This window comes from Anneissia japonica, unplaced genomic scaffold, assembly GCF_011630105.1.
Source record: "Anneissia japonica isolate Jap-2015-1 unplaced genomic scaffold, ASM1163010v1 scaffold288162_len571657_cov150, whole genome shotgun sequence".
Classification (NCBI taxonomy): Eukaryota; Metazoa; Echinodermata; class Crinoidea; order Comatulida; family Comatulidae; genus Anneissia; species Anneissia japonica.
Window position 1 is genome coordinate 341,948 of NW_022753254.1, and position 21,856 is coordinate 363,803.

Consider the following 21,856-nt stretch of genomic DNA (forward strand, 5'->3'; position numbering starts at 1 on the left):
GGGGGTATGAGTATAATATATTAGCAAAATGTTGTTTACTATTGTTATTGACTATCGCTTATTTAAGTATTGGTGCTGTTTGCTATCTTCTACATTTGTTTTTGGAACAATTAATATTTCATGGTAAATTCTGGTAGGAGAAAATGTAAAGGGATTTTAGTGTATTTGATTATTCTTTCTTACTTCATGAGTGTCATATTTGTCGGATACCAGCGCTATATAAATGTTCTATTCTATTCTACTTTGGACCAGGGGCGTATCCAGAGATGTCCAAAAGGGGGGGGGGGCGAAATTTGGGCCGATCAAGACAACACCGAAATAGGAGGTCCGGGGGCATGCCCTCGCGAAATTTCTGTGTTTTAGACGCCCAAAAATAACATTTGAGGCGTTCTGGACTATCATTTTGTCTTTTTATTTTTATTTTTTTATTTTTTTTACCTGTCAAAGGGGGGCCGGGGCCGGAACTCCAAGTATAGACATTTCACTCATTGTCCTATAAGAATAAAAGCATTAAATAATATTTCTCATCAAAAGAAAAGTAATTATTATGAATATCATAGAAGTTAAAATTATTTTCCATAATGTGGAACTATAGTACTAAACAAAATTACAATAGACATCTTAAAGATTTCTTTAAGGAGATTTAGTTATATTGAGTATGAGAATAGCATATCTTAAACTGTTGTTTCTCTTCCTATGGGTAATTTAATGTTGTTTTCCTTCTTCCACATATTGTATATATTAATTTATATACAGTTCATCTTCCAATTCGGGACCACTTTGGGACCTGAAAATTTAGGGTGGTCTCGGGGTTCAGTCACCAATTAGAGGATTAGCTTGTTAAAAGATTGAAGATTGTTATTTGGTTTTTTGAAAAAGTGGTCTCGAATTAGAGGGGTCTCAGAATTAGAGTCGTCTCACATTGGAGGTTACACTGTATATTTGGAGCAAGCAATTATACTGCCACTGTAAATTCCGGGAGAATAGATAGATGCGATTTTAATGCTTAACAACCATTCCAAATTGTGTTCTACTTTTGTAACTTAGGATGTGTTCAGTGCTGAATTGGTTGGTTATTTTGATCAATACCAGGCCCAAGCCATCACTGCTGAACAGCGATCAATGTTGTCAAGTAGGGTGCTGGACTCGCTCAATGCTGCGGAGTATGGTGGTGATGCTACAATTCTGTCACAGGTGTTCAACAAAGAGACACCATCTAATGGTAGGATATAGGCTTATATCTAATTTTATATTGAGTAAATGATTGATAAAGTGCTCATCAGTTTTATTGCCAGATATGTTAAGGTGCACAACAGGCATTGTGTGTGTGTGTGGGGGGGGGGGGTGTGGAGTGGTGCTTAAGTTCCCTGCTAGACAAGCCAAGCTCGAACTCCCCCCACCCCAGAAATTTGTTGTGCTTAATATATTATTATTGCTAATGACTTTATGCACTGAGAAAAAAAAATGCAATACCCCTGTAGTTATGTGAGAAACTTTCTACAAATTTGAGGATTGTAATGTTAAATTAAATACTTTATCTTTTTTTTTTTTTACAGAATCCAGTGAAAACAAGCTAAGTGAGTTCCTAGTAGCTGCTTGGACAATGATGTTTATACATATCATTGAAGTTTTTTGAATTAATGCAGTTAGTTCATCTGTAACGTTTCTGCCCTTTTTAATTGGTTTGATCTGGGGTGTTTGATGAACTGATAATTTCAATGTCCTTGATACAAGTTGTATAAGAATCTCTGCTTAACTCTTATGTCTTGTCCTTCAATGTAATTTATGATGTGATAGCTTAATACTGTGCAATATTGAGCCCAGAGTGCCAGGTAAATATAGTACAAGATGCCACCTAAGAGCATGGATAGTATGATATAAGAGCATAGCATGCTACTATGTATGTGGCAATGCAGAATGCCAGGACGTCTACAGATGCAGCGCAAAGCCAAACATAACTTTCATCATTATTATGTTTACTATTTCCAACATATTACCGAAGTTTTTATTCCTGTTGGTTTTGAGCAGAATAAATTTTTAAAAAAGAATTACAAATAATATTTCAGAATTTTATATGAAGGCATATTTTGTAAAATGTTAACTGTTAAAATACATTTTGTTGTTGAAGAAAGCAGCGTTTCCTGATTTTACAATCTGTTTGAAAATATCTTTAAAAGATACATTTAAATTTGTAATTCCTGTTTGTATATAAATTTCAATGTTTATTCATAAAAATATTCACTTCTAATACTCATGAGAGTTAATAAATGTAAATGAAATGAAAGTGTTTATATTTATTGTTTCGATATCTGTGTTTTTCTGAGGAGGAATACCTTTGTGATATTATGCAGGGGTTGCCCTTAAAAATACGAGACAGCTACTTCTAGGAAAGCCATTTGTTATTTAAATTTCAATAACAAAGTTTTTTGTTCGCAATTCTGAAGTATAGTCATCAGTAGTTTGGCATGTAGTTATGCTAATTCTAGCATCCTTATTAAATTACATTGATCTGGTTCTGGTGGGTAAAGCCGACCTCTTAAGTACTCCAAAAGTGTAGGAGTATAACAGGAGGGGTAGAAATAGTGTTGAATGATAGGAAATGTCCACTACTGAAGTTTAAAAGGGAACTATCAAAATGATTTTTTTGTTCTAGAGAGGATTTTTGATATGCCCTTAATAGAATCAACCTTAAAATCGTTTTTTTTTGGCTTTTTTTTTATGAAGTTATAGGCGATTATATACGATTTTACCCTGACGTCACTGGCGAAAAAGTAACAAATGATCGTGTAAATAGCGCCGCATAGGGTATCCGCCGCGTACGATCTTTGCGTGTATGTATAGCCATGGCTGTAAATTGTGATTGTTACAGCATGGAGAAAATAAAATAGATATAAATAAATATTTTATTTTCTCCATGGTTACAGCATGCACGTAAAGATCGTACGCGGTGGATACCCTACGCGGTGGATACCCTACGTGTTCATTTTTTTTATCTAGTGATGCTAAATCAATAGAGAAACGTTGGTCCCTGAAAAGGTCACGGGGGCCCTGATTTTCACTACAAAATAAGAAAGAAAGGGGGAAAGAAAAGATAAAAGGAAAAGAAATGAAAATCGTAAGACAGAAAAGGAAAAAAATAAGAAAAAAGACATAAGAAAGAAGGAATGGAAATGAAGCATAAGAAGGAAAAGGAGAGACTAAAACAGAAAATGAAACATATATAGAAACAAAAGGAAACATAAGAAAGGAAAAAAAGAAGAAAAGAAAACATAAGAAAGAATAGGAAAAAGATAAGGAAACATGGCAAAAGAGGAAAGTGTAAGGAAGAGAAAGAAAAGGAAAGGAAATATCGAAAGACATTGGTATAACTGTGGTTAAAAAATGAGAAGGTAAAGTAATAAAATGATGAGTCTTGTTACATTTTCTTCTTGTGATATGTATCTTGTTTTTTTCTCTACTGCTTGTTTGACACTGCCCAGCACCTATTTAGGTAGAGATGTTTGCGCTTTACAAATCTTTATTATTATTATTATTATTATTATTATTATTATTATTATTATTATTATTATTATTATAAGGCCTATTATTATTATTATTATTAACAACACGATATTCAAACTTAAAACAATGATTAATTTAGTCTTTTTGCAAGTACATGACTTTTAAAATCAATCAAGATATTTTTGCTTTTCTCCCCTTTTTAACTTTCACTTTTGTATTAGTAATATTGCGACTACACTATCATGATGAGTGGAAATAATATCAGTCTATTGTCAAATAAAGTGAAATCACTTCGACCTGACAAAATAACATAAAATTATCAGCCATACATGTTGGCAAATCAAAAAAACCTCAAAAAAATACGAAATGGTTCTTGCAACATTGTCGTTCAAGAGCGAGAATAGCCTAGCAAAAGTGTTTCACGCTGACATTAGCTGTTTTAGGTCATTTTTTGTCTTTCCACAGTCGTATCTGGCAAATACTTGTCGAATTTTTGTATTCCGTTCTGCATTTGGAAGGCAATTCTTTTCTGATTGCTTTAGTATCTGTTTTAATTGTATTGCTTGAAAAATGTCACCGTCATTTTTCACTTTCTATTGGTGCTATGCTGACCGTCCACCGCGCGTAGAGGCCGCATTTTGACCTCTTTTTAGTGACTTCGTTTAAATTGCCATTTCGGTTGTTCACCAATCAAATATCTTGTTGTTTATTCCCCCAGTAAACGGAAAGCTGAATATTCATAGATTCTTCTCATATAAAATATATAAATTGCAATTGGATGAAAAAAATCACCATCAAAACACTAATTTCAATATGAATGAACAATCCTCGAAGCTTCGGTATAGCCTTCCGCCACCATTGTCAGAGGTCTGAAAGCCCTGGCCTTAAAAAAAAAAAAAAAATACCTCTAGCGACTTTGTTGGCTTTAAATTGCCATTTCGGCTTTTCACCAATCAAATATCTTGTTGTTCATTCCCCAGTAAACGGAAAGCTGAATATTCATAGAATCTTATATAAAATATATTTATTGATAAACAATATTTTGTGAGGGTGGTCCATCCAGCCAGAGCTGATCAATTGGGACCCTCAGTACATAAGTATAAAAATTAAACTTGATCTTTAACATAAACAAATTAATTTAATTGAACCAGAATATGAATTCCCATTGGATGAAAAAAAAAATCACCATCAAAACACTAATTTCAATATGAATGAACAATCCTGTCTAGACATTATGCCCGCAAAAACACACAACCTCCAGGTTTGCTATTCATTATCCACCATCAACTAAACTGCCTTAAAAAAAAAATGGTTCGTGTGGGAATCGAACACACAACCACCAGGTTATTCATTATCCACCATCAAATAAACTGCCTTAAAAAGAAAAAAAAAATTGGTTCGTGTGGGAATCGAACACACAACCACCAGGTTTGCTATTCATTATCCACCATCAACTAAACTGCCTTAAAAAAATGGTTGTGTGGGAATCGAAGACACAACCACCAGGTTTTGCTATTCATTATTCACCGTCAACTAACTGCCTTAAAAAAAAAAAAATGATTAGCGTGAGAATTGAACACACAACCGCCAGGTTTCCCGTAACATGATTAGTCTATTTTTTTTTTCTAATTTGCATAATGAATTTTTCAAAATTTTTTGTCTGTTTAAAAAAAAGTGCGTAAGTTATGGAGATGGTAACAATCAAAAATCGATTATAAATTTAATTCTACATTTTTAGACAAAAAAATAAACCCTCTTGGCCCACGGCCCATTTTTGACACCATGACCATGCGTAATATTAACCTGTAGTGTGTAGTAGTGTGTATATACGGAGAATTTTTTCTAGTAAGATTAGAGTTGACTAACTGGTACTTGGTGTGGTACTAGATTTATCGCATTTAGGGCTTAGGGCCCGCGGTTTACCTCCCTCCGTTTAGTCATGCTGGATCATGGGTAGTAAACTCGGCGATCGTGGGTTCGATTCCCACACGGGGCAAGTTTTTTTTTTGTTTTTTTTTTTTTATTATGGTGGATAATGAAGAGCAAACATGGAGGTTGTGTGTTCGATTCCCACACGAACCAATTTTTTTTTCTTTAAGGCAGTTTAGTTGATAGTGGATAATGAATGTATTGTACTCGTTGATGACGTCGCAAAATAACGCGGTTGTGTGTTCGATTCCCACACGAACCAAAATTTTTTCTTCTTCTTAATGAGCCTAGGCCGTCATGGAAGCTCACTGGCTCCTGTGTAATTCATGTTGAGCCAACTGCAGACGAAAAGGTTACAATCTTTTCAGAGATAAGCTGGAAGAAAGTTTTAGACAGTGCCCATCAATGGAAGGATTTTAATACTGAGGAATGGAAGTTAGCGAAGTCCTTGACTTGCTTAACCGTTTTTCTTAGATCGTCGCTTTCAACCGTCTAGGCGCGTCTAGCCTAAAGAGGGCCTACATAGCAGGTCGAGATCCATGAAAAGTCGTATATAAAGATGTGGGTTTCCAAAAATCTTAAACCTTAACTAGCACCTCATATCGACTTTTGAATGGTGAAAATCGGCTCAGTATAACCCATTTTACCAAGTACAAATTTTAAGTTAATAGAACATACTGCTGTTACATCTTCTAGTTTTCCCCCACCGTTGTATTTAGGTACACCTACAGTACACACAATGAGCCTACAACTTTGCATAGCAGAGTTCCGCACGAGTGATTCAGCCCACATATTTATATGTCTGAGTTAACGCATGAATGGTTTCATGGACCTTCTCAGGATTTTTTCCAACCCCACATCTTTATATCTAATTTTGCTGAGAGTTCCGCTTGAACAATTTCGTGGACATTTTGGTATCTGCGCATGACATGCTTCCATTGCAGGATTTATAATGTGTTGAGAAGCATAATCTAGAAAGATAGCTGCTGGCACCTAGCTATTGTAGTCTTGCTTAATTTTTTATTGCCTTTTTTAAAATCTTAAAACAAATGGAATGATTGTTAGATAATTTATATGAAAGAATTGTGGTGGTGTGCTGTTCTTTATATTTGAAAACGGAGACCTGCATACGAAAATTGAAAATTAAAAACAGAACCATTTATATTTTACGCAAAGTCGAAAAAATGCCAAGCAATGCTCTAATCAAAGTTTTATAGCCTATTTTTGTCTATCTCTTGGAATGAATGATATCCTTGAGGATTTATGTCCGTCGACCTAACCTATCTAGGCCAGCGCTTTTCACACCTAACTTTTAATTCTTAATTTTTTTACCTCAGTGTTCTTCTCACAGTCACAACATATAATTAACAAACTAACAAACATGTTCACATGTGTCTCTTATACACATCTAGATGTGTATAAGATGTATGCTGTAACCATGGCTGTAAATTGTGATTGTTACAGCATGCACGCAAAGATCGTACGCGGCGGATACCCTACGCGGCGCTATTTACACGATCTTTTGTTACTTTTTCGCCAGTGACGTCATGGTAAAAGTATTACTTTTTTCCTAAATTTAATTGTTTGTTAACTGTTAACAAACAATTAAATTTAGGAAAAAAGTACGTCTACAGTCTATGTACTCCGGATCAGCATAAGTAATTTTCTAAACCATCGACGCGTGTTTGAAAGGGTCCTGGCGCTTGCTATATTTAACTTAGATTCTTTAAAGCACTGCAACATAAATGCCTCTCAGTTACCCAATTGTTTAGGGTTTCAGTGAAATGGCTTCACTGCGAAAAATTTCCAATAAGCATACTAGGTGATGTAGTGAGGGCAATGTTATATTATACATGTGCATATATACACATCACGTACGCCCAGACCAACACGCACCGATAAATACCGTAAAACCTCGAATTGAAGCCCTGGGCTTCTTCTTTACTTTGCGAACTTTGGATGGGCTTCTTTTCGAGATGGGCTTCTTTTCAAGATGGGCTTCTTTTCGGGACTACTTTTGCAAAGTAAAGAGTCGGGGGGGGGGGGGTGCTTCTTTTCAAACTGAATGCTGTAAATTTGTACTATAAAACAATAAAAGACCACTGTAACATTAATTTGTTTGTATCATGGAGTGTATTTAAGGCATTAAATAACCTAAACTACTGTATAAACCAAGCTTGTATTTAATTTATTTTGTTTTCTGAAATTGGTGTAGAGTGTATGTGACTGTAATATCTCGAAAAGAAGCCCATGGGCTTCTTTGGGCTTCTTTTTGAGATGGGCTTCTTTTCGAGGGTAATTTTACAAAATAAAAAGGGGAGCTTCAATTCGAAATGGGCTTTATCTCGAGATTAAGCCCACTGGGCTTCAATTCGAGGTTTTACGGTATTTGATTAGGCCTAACTGAAAGAATATACGATTTCCCGATTTCCAGCACTACCGGTATGAAAAGGCAGGAGTGGGAAATAGTTACTGTACAATTGGAGTTGGAAATATAGTTGCATGTCGGCTCGTAATACTGATAACATCATTAGTCAGACACATCTAACCTGCAATGCAGGGCCCTAAATTACGAATCAATTGCAAACTATGTTTTATGCGATTGATATAGTATTGATAGAACGTGAGTTATACTGCCGACACAACCAATGGATAAATAAGTTGAGTGATGCATAACGGCCCCATCCATGTGTGTATGCAATTGGCGGTCGGGAAGGTCGTACGACCCCCCGCCCCCCACATTTTTTCTAAATGACATAAATGAAAAACCATTGATCAGGTACCAGCAGTGAGTCCAAAGACCTTGCCAATTGCGTGACGTAGCCTAATCTATCTCAATTCCAGCAATTCTAAAACTGAGTCTGCCATCCGCTTCAAGCAAATTTTATTGACATTTTAATCACATCTTGCTGTTATTTCATTGTGAAAAGGTCCAAAAACATATGATCACGACCCACTCAGAAAACAATTCTGGATACACCCCTGCCATATACATCCTTGGAGGCAGCGGGCTTCCCGCGTGACCAAATCCAGCGAAAATGAATTTTACTGAGGCTGGGCCCATTTTTAGCATTTTAGAAAAGAAAAATTCTGAAAATATAGGCCTACCATCTGGTCTAGTCTTTGTTTCCTTGGTCAGCGTCTAACATATGTTCCAATACTGGTTAGGGCGATTTTTACAAAATGGATTCGCGGTCGACGATATGCTTTTTATTTAGCAATTGCAATATGTGTATATGATAAGCTACCGTCATAGGCCTGTAAAGGCAGTCATTCTTTTTACTGTAGATTTAAATGAATCACTGTAATTACAGAAAATAATTAATTGAAGCAAATTGTATCATTGTTTTTAGCTTTACTATGTTATCCAGATATATATGAATCTTCATTTGTTCGAGTTAAAACGTTGATAAACCAAAACGACAATAACCAAACCACAATTATCTCTGTATTGTAATTTAAAATAGTTTTATTTCACTAGTCACCACTAGTGATTAGTTTTTTAAAAGTTATAAAAGTTTTTAGCCGTCAGAGGGCGTGTGTTCCCAGCCATTCGAAAGTGTAGTCATGCGTATCATCTATCGCCTGGTATCACGAAGCCTATCACGAGTGCTGTACTTTGTTGTTTATCGGCTCTTTAGAAGTGTGGTTTGATAATACTGATCTTAAAATGTCCAAGTTTATTTGGTTTTGCTCATTTTTATATGCATTCATATGCATAATACATATTGACGATATATATGCAAAAGACTGTTCAATTGCATCTGCGAATCTCCGATTTGATTGCTACCCTGAAGCCGATGGTGCTTCGCAGGAAAAGTGCGAGGAACGAGGTAAGTAATCTGCCTGTCAGTGTCTCATAAGGCCTCGGGACTAGCCTAGCCTAGGCCTGGGTGAGTAGAATTGTCTCCGGACTGAACTAGGCTAAAGGCCCAGGCTAGCGTAAATACCATATTATCAGCATTACCTGTCATCAACCTAGATAGGCTAGGCAGGCCTATCTAGGCATATATAGCTAGGCTAAGGCTAGGCCTACCTGCCAGCAACCCCCCCCCCCCCAACCAGGCTGGCTGGGGGTTGCACTTGTCTTTGGAAATGGTTTGGAAAGTTAAATTTGATAATCAGCCTGTCATACATTTTCCAACCTATTGAAATGAATGATATCCTTGAGGATTTATGTCCGTCGACCTAACCTATCTAGGCCAGCGCTTTTCACACCTAACTTTTAATTCTTAATTTTTTTACCTCAGTGTTCTTCTCACAGTCACAACATATAATTAACAAACTAACAAACATGTTCACATGATTTAACCACTCACAAAGTAACTTTTTCAGCAAATCATCCCACAAATAAGTACAGCAAATCTGTGCTCGCTAGCACGAAGAGCAGCTGCCATTTTGCAATCAGTAAGAAATTGCCAGAATGTCTGAGTTTGCAGCGCGAAGTTTTTTTATAAAATGTGTATGAAAACTATTTGCGTTTGCATATCATTTCAGTTATGCGTTATATTGTATTGTGTTGTTGTTTGACTATACAGTATGTGTGTTCACATGACATTCACATGTACAATACTAACTTCAAAAATTGGTAATGATGCAAATGTGTACACAGATATACAAACAGGGCCTAGGCCTAATCCAGCAAAACAACTACCAAAGCCAATGATAAACGTCGGTTCGATTTAATACCTCGATTACGACAAGAAAGTTCAAAAAGATGGTACTGCATGATGCCACATTTTGTTGTCGGATGTTTCATGGGAAAATTTCGATTAAAATTATAACTAGACTGGCCTTTAATTGTTTCAAAATTTAAGAATTGACTTTGACATTCCGGCAATCTCTTAATTGATTGCAAAATAGTACAGCTCGTCGTGCTAGCAAGTGCGGAAACCCTGTATCAACGTGTATTTATCAAGGTATCTTTTTTGTTGAAAAAAAGTACTTTGTAAGTGGTTGAATCATGTAAAAATGTTTTATAATTATGTGTTGTGACTGTGAGAAGAACATTGAGGTAAAAAAATTAGGTGCAAAAGTGCATTAGCGCCACCGAGGCCTAGGCTAGGCCTGGTAGTACCTGACATGGTACTTCTATACATGCCAGCACTCACGTTTTGGCCGGGGGACTCCCATTTTGGTGGCCTAATTCCCGACCAATTTTTTTCTCACTTTTTTTTACATGCTCTCCTGGTTTACAAAGAAAATTTCATAGGAATATTCATATATTATTTTGTCTTTATTATCGAAATTGAAAAATCCTCAATATTTAGGTTATCTTTCACTACTTTGCTTGGCAACAGCATAGCCTCTCATTGAGTGGTGCGAGAGATGTGGATGACATGTGAGCACTGCAAATTCACGCCTTTCAAACACTGGATCATGATTACAAGGTGTCTGGTCAGTAAAGACTATAAGCGTAAGAATCCTGAGATTTAATCATGAAACATAAATAGCTAAAGCTTCCCAGGGGTTACACCCCCTGGACCCACCATCTATTAGGAGATCCCCTACCCCACAGGCTAATCCCCTCAGCAGTGCTTCACGCCAAATTCTGCCGTTTTTTTAATATCAAAATGTTGGCATGTATGTATGTATTTCTGCCCAGGTACCACTTAAATAGTGCATACCACTGCAAACTGCTGCAAAGCACTGCTTACTACCATTGAAAATCTGTGATTTAGTTTCGTTTCCTTAAAAGTGTTTATTCTGCCGGCTAAACTCAAATTTGTGTATTCTTTTTTAAAATAAATGAACATAGGCCCAAGCCTATTTGTTCTTTCTGATATTCTAATTACCGTAGAACCACGTTTTTACGTACCTTAGTTATACGAACCCTCGGGTTTACACATGGACGATAACATTATAAGAACCCCCAAAAATACTCAAAAGATACAGCCCTTTTTAGGACCATCAAATGTCAAAAGAGATTGTTAGTTTCTGTCTATATTATTTCAGTGCTGTAACAATGAACAAACCATATGCAAATAATTTGCATTCAACAACCACATTGATTGGTGCCTAAATAAACCCGCTGTTATAACCTAAAACCACATAGACTGAGAGTGATGAAGAACTACCATTGGTGCACAAAATAGTTTTTCCTACTAATAGCTTTGTGTGAAAAACTTTTCACGCAAAGTTTACTAAGCTGGGTAGGCATGATTTTGCACACGAATGGTAATTGTTTGTCTCGACCTGTGCACATGGTTTTAGTTTGTCTCAGCATGCTCAGACAACACCGCAGCTCTGTTGTTTAGAATAGCCATGAAGGAGAATTCCCAAGTTATATCTTTGCCGTATAGGTAATCTTACAATATTTTCATGTTTTTTTAATAGTTAAATAAAAGATAAATTCAAAGTGATGAATTAATAAACTAAGTTATTTGAACACTTTATTATGACATTGTAAAGTGATGAATAAATTACACTAAACATAGTGGTTTTATTTGTAAGCCCAGGCATGTTTGTAACATGCGTTTATTGAGTCTTACATACATATATTAGGTCAAAGGTCACTAGAAATTTAACCAACCTTGATTTTATGAATTCCCTGATTTTCATATGCCTTCTGGTCCCCTAATACCGGTACCATATGTAAAATTGAGGTTCTACTGTATTGTGTTGAGGTTTCATTTTTGTCTGCAATAAATGACAAATGACAACAACAGCCACACTTATCTTTTTACATTGTCCATTTTTGTACCTTATTTAGCCATTACAGTATTGTCACATGTTTTGTCAAGTAAAATTTGATAGTCAGACAGGGATTTACAAGTTATGTATTTGACAGGATGTTGTTGGCAGCCAACTAAAAGCGGTATCAGCGATGGTGAACCCTATTGCTTCTACCCCACTGACTTTCCATCGTACAACATGTCAACTCCGCAAGAGACAGCCTTTGGTTATACAGCTATGTTGAAACGAACCAATAAATCTTATTATCCTAATGATATCCTGACACTGCAGTTAGATATATACCTGGAGACAGAGTCTAGAATTCACTTTAAGGTAATGTTTCAGTAGTAGTAAAACGACAGCCACCATTGCCATAGCAACGATAACAATAACAACATGTAAGAGACAACATATGAACAGTCTGTGATATTATGCAAAACATCTTTAGATTTTAAAATTTTGGTAAACTTATGATATATAAGTAATAATGATAATAATAAAGCCATATTTATATAGCTCCAAATGGATCACATATCCCTGTACTGTAGGTGCTTTGCTATGGTGGAAAACTATCCCCCGCCGGACACCAACCTGAAGATTTAATAGAAGTGATGTTTTTGCCCTACCTGACGTATTGTTGTACAGAGTACTTTCCAAAATACTTGCAAAAAATATTGGCGAGTGATTCGGGTGGGAATTGAACCCATAACCGCTAGATTACTATCCTGGCATCGTATGGCCTAAAAAATTAGTTCGTTTGTTTTCCCTTCTTTTTTTTAAATGTTAAAAGGGGGCAGGTGGAAAAAGTTTTTGTTTGTTTTTTTTTTCAAGATTACACGTCAGGAATAAAAATAGCCCAAACCTGATATTTTGCAATGAATATCTTGCATCAGAGAATTTTGTAGGGCATCTGGCAAGAATTGTTCTTTGACTTTTTAAAATTTTTTTTTTTGTTTTTAGGCCCCCCCCCCCCACTTATTTTCTTCAGTGCGGTAGGGGCGGTTGAGGAGAACAAACAAATAAATTTTTTTTTTGGCCTAACCACTAGACTACCAAGCTTGCGCTTAGTCGCTAGTGTAATCCGATCCCCAAGTAGCATCGGGTACTGCAAATGCAATAACGATGTGAATTTGCATCTGGAAAATATCATAGGAGTGAAGTTTTGCCCTACCTGACGTTTTGTCAACTGAATACTCCGTACGTTCCAAAATACTAGTGAAAAAAAACGATAAGATAACACGTCAGGTAGGGCAAGACAGCGCTCCTATGATATTTTCCTGACGCCAACTCCCATCATAAGAAGATTTAAGTGATGTATACTTTGCCATGAAACATGAACTTAAATGCATATATAGTAAATATATCATAAACCCTGTGGTGGACAACGAGGGTTGCTGGTACCAGGTTACCGGGTAGCACAGACACGAAGGGACCCTTAGGGGTGAAGAAAGTCATTGATCGAGTTCCTAGTCTACATATCAAGTGCCTTGAGCATCTTACATTAGATGGATATGTGCGCTATATAAAACTACACTATTATTATTATTATTATTGTTATTATTATTATTATTATTAAATTGTTGTTTAATGATCTTGTTTTGACAGATTTATGATCCAATGGAAGCTCGCTATGAAGTTCCAATACCAACTCCCAAGGTAACAAAGAAAGCAGCATCAACAAATTATGATGTTAAATTCAGATCGAATCCGTTTGCAATATCCATTATCAGGAAATCCAACGGAGAAGCTGTGTAAGTAGCATTTATGATAACTGCTTTTAAAGTCTGCTAATCATGAATTTTTGTTCTTATCAAATAGTTTTTGTAATCGGCATAGAACAACCCATGCCAATATTTTTATGAATGCTTTTCATTATTTCTCCCTCAATTAAACTTTCAGTGTTTTTAATTCATTTTATGACTGCATTGTATATCATCATGTAATACGTTTTTTAGTGTAGTTGAAAAGCTTAGTGGTTAAGGTGCTTCTCATCTAATACCAGGGCCCTGGGTTCAATTCCTGTATTAACAGCATAACTTTTTTGTCATGACTAAAAACAACTCCACTCTCTTAGCCTCATAAAGAGACTTCACTGATAAAAAGCATCACATTAATATTTCATTTATTTAACAGCGCCCCTGAATATCAGCTGATCTTTTAGGGTAGTCTAAAAGGGTCACCCTATACAAATATTTTTTTTTTAATTCTAATAATAGAAAAATTCAAGGGAGCACTCCACTTGGAATCAGAAAGTCTTGAGTTCAAATCCTGATGTGGAAAAATGTTATGATGATGTTTATTAGTATGTTTTTCTTGAAAATAATACTGATAATCTTTCTTTTGCATCATCAACTTCTGTCTTTGGGCTCTGCAACCAATAAAACCATTACTTTTCAGTATTTTGCTTATGGAAGATGGCAATCTAACAATTATGGAGCATGAACATGAAATTTATTATGCAATATAAAAGAATAACATCAGTATCATTATTACAATCATCTTTTATTATCAGGTTTAACACCAGCTTCAGCCCATTGATCTTTGCTGATCAGTTTATACAGCTTTCCTCTTCGTTGACCTCAAAGAACCTGTATGGGCTCGGTGAACATCAGGACAAGCTAGCTCACGACCTCAATTGGCAGCGATTTGTTTTCTGGGCACGGGACCAGCCACCAGATGTGAGACTTCCTATATTTGTATATAAACATAAAATTATATAAATATGTAGTCTTTATATACAGACTTGGCAATAGTTGTCATGCTTATCTCATATTTATTCCAATTTTTTCCAATTTTTTCAGGCTGGTAACAACCTGTATGGGTCACATCCATTCTATTTGAATATGGATTCGTCTGGCAATACTCATGGTGTCTTCCTTTTGAATAGTAATGCAATGGGTAAGTTCATTTAGATTTTATTGTGTTTATTCGGTGTAAACACCAAGAATAACCCAATTAAGTTGGGTCTTTCTGGTAGTGATTGGACAGTACACTGGGAGACAATCCCATACTCTTTTCCGAAGAGTTGTGTTCTTTTAATGTGCACAAGGGCCATATTGCACATACCTGTAGGACCAACATCTTAAACGTCTCATACAGTGTACGCACTATTGAAACTTGTATTTCAGCCTTGGGGCCAAAGACCAAAAGAATCTCTATGGTCCGACACCTACACAGTGGTTTCCACCAATTTTTCCGACTGAGCTAAGCTGTTCTCACAGTTACTATAGGTTACCATTTGTTATTAATATAGATATTAAATTATGATTAAATTGAATATTGTATCTTTGGTATCTTTATTAAGAACAACGTGCAAAGACAGTATAAAACTGAAATGCAGCACATTTTACAATTTAGACATCAAACCAGATAAACATTTTAAAGGAGAGGGAAAAACCAAACTATCATTTCAATACAGACATGACAAGTAAAATGTAATATTCTAAAAAAATTAAGATAAACGCAATAGAAAAAATTTACAAATTACAGAATACATATTTGAAACTACAAAATTATGTATTGGTTAATGATTATAGGATTGATTTTCAATTATTAAATATTATATTATTTGTTATATTAATTATGATATTGGAAATAGTAAATTGATACTGATTTTTTTTTGTTATTAATTTATATAGAGGTGGTCCTACAGCCTACTCCAGCGATAACATATCGGACAATTGGTGGAATTCTAGATTTCTACATCTTCCTTGGACCTAAACCAGAAGCTGTAGTCCAGCAATATACGGAGGTCATAGGTCGGTCATATATGCCACCATATTGGGGACTTGGATTCCATCTGTGCCGGTGGGGCTATGGGTCAGCAGAGAATACATTGAGTGTGGTGGAGAAAATGAGGGCTGCTGGAATTCCACAGGTATGCAAAATAAATAAAAAATTGTGAACAAAAAATATTCAGAAATGAAATGGAGAAGCTTTGATGGTCATAGATAAAATAGAAGCACTAAGGGGATATTTTCAGAATGATAAAAGTCTCTTTGAATAGATGAACCCCTATTTAGAGGACACTATAGAATATTGCTTGGACTGACCATTTTCGCAATCAAAAGTGTCCTTGTCCCCTTATTTATAATCCTTGAATAAACTCATATGTTTGAGTTTTCCATTTTGGTTTTGTTGTCATTAACTTGTTAACTTGCTTATTTATTTATAATGTCACCAATTACCTGAGGAACTTATTTTGCACTTAATTATTTTAAAAACCTTTTAATCTGCAGGTACATTGATTTGTTTTTTAATGTAATAGGAAAAGAAATTTTATTATTGGTATGTTATAGAAAATAATAATTTTTTATTGCTGATTGTTTATGTATTAAAAGGAAAATAGTGATTGCAGATATTTTCTGAGGGGATACATAGAAGAATATTTTTGTTCATTTTGGGATGTGATTTTGTTGTTGTTGTTATTGATTCCATGCATTTCTTTAGGATTCCCAATGGAATGATATTGACTATATGGACAGTTTTCACGATTGGACATATGATAAAACACATTACAGTACGCTACCATCAGTCCCAGACGACCTGCACAAACACAACCAGCATTATATAATGATTATCGTAGGTATTAAGGTCAGAGTGGAAGAACAGTACAGAGTATGCGCAGTACTCCATAAAACAAAATCAGCCAATATGAATGACTTACATTACAGTGAATGTGCATTCTATACATTTTACATTGTCTTTACATTTACATTGGTTCGTTCTGTGCATCTCTTGCTGTTTTTAACTCTAAGTAGGAATGTGTAAAAGCTATTGAAAGAAAATACAGAATGAAGGTTGACTCAATTAGTCCCATGTTTTAATTTTTGAAATTGTAATTCAAAATCATGCACACCTTAACATGTACCCATTTTTGATATGTGGGGTACAGGGGCTTTCAATTACAAGACCGATGCTGTCACACGTTATCTGCATTTGCCTCTCTTCACCCAGGAGTATAAATGGGCACCTAGTAGGAGTTGAATAATTCTGATTACATGCATAACTAGAAATACTCCCCCAAGGAGTGGAGGAGGTTGTACGTTGTGTGTGATTGATTCTGTATCCACAGTGACCAGGGAAAAAAGCACCTTGAGCAGTTTTCTGGATATTTTACCTATATAAATCCTATAAAATAATTAAATAATATTAATAATACTGTACATTTTTGGCAGAAAGAAGCAAACATTGATAAAGTTCCTTATCCCAGTGTTTAAAAAAAACTTATTTTTATTCAACTGAGTTAAATCCTCACTATACTGTTTCTTTCAGTAGCTTTTATCACACTCAAGTTTTTTCTTACATATTATTTTATTTGCTTTCATTTATTTTCCACTTCATTCCTGTAGGATACTCAATGGAATGATATAGAGTATGCCGATGGCAGGAAAGATTTTACTGTGAATGCAACCTGGGCCAAACCTTTGACCCAGCTACTCCTAAACCTTCATAATCATAACCAGCATTATGTACCTATCATTGTACGTCACAACCATCTTATCTATTGTCTTCCATTGAGTAATGTACTATAATTACGCTCATGGAATACTGTAGTCTAGAAAAATTTAAAAAAATAATTCCGGCATAATAATGTACTTATAACAAAATTTTACTACAGTAATTGCATTTATGCTTATGATGTTGTTCATTAACAACTTTTATTCTTACCAATTTCTTTTAAATAAAATGACTTATGTGGTTTTGTTTTTGTTATGCTAATTGCATTTATTGAAAATATTTATCAGGAATCAATAAAATTAATGAAACTGTTAGGTTTTTTATTGAAAGTTAAATTGCTTGCATTTTCGTTTATTAGGTTCATATTCAGAAATAAATGTATAAATTATTTTATAGTAATTTTTTTTTTGTTATATACATGTAGGACTGCTAGTGCGACCTGTGACCTACTTGATAATGATTTGGTTCACTTTTGGACAGGATTCCTCATCATAGTGATTTGGTTCACATTTAGGAATCCTGTCTCAGTCTGTTTCCCAGTTGTTGTTTTTATGTATTTTACTGAGACAAAAAAAAATTAAATGAAATGACAATGTATTTAATATAGAAAATAATAATAATAATAATAATAATAATAGTGTAGTTTTATATAGCGCACATATCCATATAATGTAAGATGCTCAGGGCGCTTGATATGTGGACTAGGAACACGATTAATAAATAATAAATTCCATTTTTGTTAAAGCCAGCCTTCAAAGAAAATGATGTACAACTTATTTTTTAAAGACACAAAAAGGGTGCTTGACGAAAAACTCTGAAACTGTTTAATGACATACAGATTTTTGAATATTTAAAAACTGGGGGAAAGGGGTGTACAACATATCAGCATGTTTTTTCCTCCAGAGTCTGACTTTAAATATAATGAATTGTTATTTTTGCACATTTTTTATTTTGTTTTTATTTGTTGTCTTAGTTGGCGCCCTAATGTTTGAATTATTTTTGCATTTATAGGACCCTGGTATTGCAAGCACTGCGACAGACTATGCCCCTTATGATGATGGTATCAAAGAAGGTGTGTTTGTTAAAGATTATCAAGGCAAACCAATTATTGGATCGGTGAGTTTTTTATATGTGCATTCAAACCTAAAATTGTGTCCACAATCTACAGCTTCATGTAGCATTAAAATCATGTGATTTGCATATATAGGTATGATATGATGACATCATGTGCCATATATGGGCAATCACAGATAGAGTGTTAGTCATACAACTTGATAATGTGGACATGCATTCAGACCTAAAGCGCTTTCCACACTATAAATCTTCATGTAGCAAAGACATGACGTGATTTGCATGTATAGGTATGATATGATGACATCATGCCTCATATGATGACATCATGCCTATTATGCCGTCAATCCAGGGGTGGTGCCAGGATTTTCTCGACAAGGAGTCAGATTTCCCAGGCGAAAGGAAAGTAGGCGTGGTTGGGCTTCGATTAAAAGGTTGCGAAAATGATATAGGGGGTGAATCCTCCAAAAATTTTGACAATTTAGGGGTTTCAAAGGCTTATTTAATCAATTTTAGAGTCTTCTAATATGTAGAAAATAAATATAATTTTTTTCTCCCCGACGAATTGTGCTTTTTTCCTTCCCTACGGGGGGACCCTGCCCTCGCTTCGCTGGCACCACCCCTGTGTCAATCACAGATACAGTATTTGTCATACAAGTGAACATGCATTAAAACCTAAGGCTCTGTCCACACTATCAGTTTTCATGTAGCTGTAATATATACATGGGATTCACATATGTAGATATGATGACATCATGCCCCATATATGGACAGTCAATGTAAATGTATAATGTTTAACAATGACAATAAAAAGACAACTGAATACTGTATTGTCAAGTACAGTATTTTCTTTCTGTAGTGAAGCTAGGAATAATTTTTTTTAATGATCTTTTGTTTCCCTGTTTTTCCAGAGTAAAGAGCATCGAAGCTTCTGTGACACTTTTCTATATATAAATTGCATAATATAGTATTACATTCTTTCTAATGTTATACATTTTATTAGGTTACACCTTACAAACTTAAATACAAAGAAATAAGTAACAGTTCATGTTTAATTGTGTAATATTAATTGTTATAGGTGTGGCCTGGAAATACTGCTTTTCCCGACTTTTTTAATCCTGCTGCTGTAAAATGGTGGGAAAAGTGGGCAAGGAACTTCCATGACCAAGTAGAATTTGATGGAATGTGGATAGTAAGTATTGCATTGGTTAAATTATTTTTCAATCATCAAATTTTGGCTAAATATTTTATTTAATCTTATTCTCCTAAAGAAAATATATGTTTAAAATCTCTTCTTTAAATTTTGATCTAATTTGTAAATATGTATTTGATTTTTAAATTCATGTCTATTTCGTGAATACTTACCTGGGTGAACCGATATACTGTATGCCAGATTCCTAATGGAACTTACCCGCGAAAAATAATGGAATCGTCTAACCCAGGTGTATATAACGCATCAGCGTTACATAACCAGCCTCAAATTTCCTTTCGCCATGAGCGAGTGAAGAGAGTCTTACCTTGTAGAGAGAACAATATGCCACCTTGCATAAAGGGGTTCCTTTTGCTGACATCCTGTAAACGGCATGGTGGAGGAACGAAACTACGTTCTCAACGTTTTATTTGTCGGACGTGCTGTCTACCCAGAAGCCAGTGGCTAGGGCATTGTTATCACACCATCAGGCTCTTTAGGTAAGTGTCGATTGGCGGTGGTATTCTGGCATATATCGGTTCATGCAGTTAAGTATTCACGAAATAGACCACACAAATCAGAAGTGATGTTATTGGTCTATGAGTGAGATGCTTACCTGGATAAATGCCCTCCTGTTTCCTCCTCTGCAGATCCTTTTTGGTCTCTAGGAAATTTTGAGGCTGGTTACGTAACGCTGATGCGTTATATATGCCTGGGTTAGTCAATTGCATTATTTTTCACTGGTAAGTTCCATTAGAAATCTGGCATGTATCGGATCATTCAAGTAAGTATCTCACTCATAGACCACAACATCACTTCTGATTTGTGTGAATAATGTTTTTTTTTTTTTGTACAAATTCGTAATTTTAAAAAATTATTTTTGTAAATGCAATAAATTTAGCCATTGGCTACATTTTGTATACTTTTATACCTGAAAAGTAAATAATCAGTGTCAGTGTGTAATCTGCTGTACAGCTCTCTGTCACGAAGATCAGAACATGCTTTTTTGCCTCAGGCACACTAACTTAATACAGCTGAATCAATTTGTCCAAAAGTTTCAGCTAAATCAAACAAAGTTATTAGAGAAACAATTTTAAACTACTTGCCTGTGGTTAGGCGATTGCTTATTCACTCCATTATAAGCATATATAATGGTTGGTGAATTATACTTCATAAATGATTATATTTTACTGTGATTTATATGTTGGTTTATGAGTAAAGATGGATTAATGAATTGAATGTTTATTAATAGTGTATAACAATTTCATGATAACACCTTTTATGTTAAAACAATTTCAAATCATCGATAAAATTGGTTGCATTAGACACTTTTTTAAAAATAGTAGAACCTACTATATTGTGTTAATATGTTGAATATTCGTTATTGAATATAAACTAATTTGATTTTATTAAGTTTGTCCCTAAAAGTAAAATTATAGTTGAATTAAATTTATCAATAATGCATCTAATTCCAAACACTTTAGTGTTTACACTTTTGTAACGAACTGTGTTCTTCGTTGATTGGATAACTGTGTACCGGTCTACGCATCATCATAGGTGACGTGGTTTAGTAAAACTGTTGAAAGGTGCATCCAACATTGAAAATTCACTTACACAATGTTTTATCATGAAAGGTCTTTGATATTGAATGGCCAGTTATCATTATGTATTTAAAGAAAAGGATTGTCCGCATACACGAACACAGATTGCATCAAGTTGCATTTGTTGCCGTTCTTAAAATGAAGGGCAAGTCAAATTTGACAGACACACGGTTATAATAAAATATAATTTGAACATACCAGGAGGCTGGTTCCTAGGTTAGAAGGAGCAGGTCAGAAAGTATCACTCTTCCTCATGTAATAGACGACCTCGATGAAAGAAGATGACAAACAAACATTGAATCAGATAGCCTGTATACCTGTCTCTTATACACATCTAGATGTGTATAAGAGACAGGTATTACATTCTTTCTAATGTTATACATTTTATTAGGTTACACCTTACAAACTTAAATACAAAGAAATAAGTAAC

At 35.0% G+C, this 21,856-nt stretch overlaps 1 protein-coding gene across 4 annotated transcripts in view; it reads left to right on the forward strand.

Annotated features, from left to right (window-relative positions):
• The first annotated feature begins 9,028 nt into the window (after positions 1 to 9,028).
• LOC117122799 (lysosomal alpha-glucosidase-like) overlaps positions 9,029 to 21,856 on the forward strand; it is a 26,496-nt gene continuing 13,668 nt past the window's right edge. The window contains exons 1-9 of one of the 4 annotated variants that reach the window (XM_033268539.1): positions 9,029 to 9,263; positions 12,221 to 12,438; positions 13,711 to 13,856; positions 14,618 to 14,783; positions 14,907 to 15,003; positions 15,744 to 15,982; positions 16,555 to 16,686; positions 18,577 to 18,681; positions 19,715 to 19,828. In XM_033268539.1, the coding sequence (XP_033124430.1) occupies positions 9,101 to 9,263; positions 12,221 to 12,438; positions 13,711 to 13,856; positions 14,618 to 14,783; positions 14,907 to 15,003; positions 15,744 to 15,982; positions 16,555 to 16,686; positions 18,577 to 18,681; positions 19,715 to 19,828 (1,380 nt within the window). In that variant the 5' untranslated portion in view covers positions 9,029 to 9,100. Of the gene's footprint in view, positions 9,264 to 12,220; positions 12,439 to 13,710; positions 13,857 to 14,617; positions 14,784 to 14,906; positions 15,004 to 15,743; positions 15,983 to 16,554; positions 16,687 to 17,456; positions 17,589 to 18,576; positions 18,682 to 19,714; positions 19,829 to 21,856 lie in introns of all 4 variants that reach the window. The other 3 variants (XM_033268541.1, XM_033268538.1, XM_033268540.1) reach the window with 3 other exon arrangements.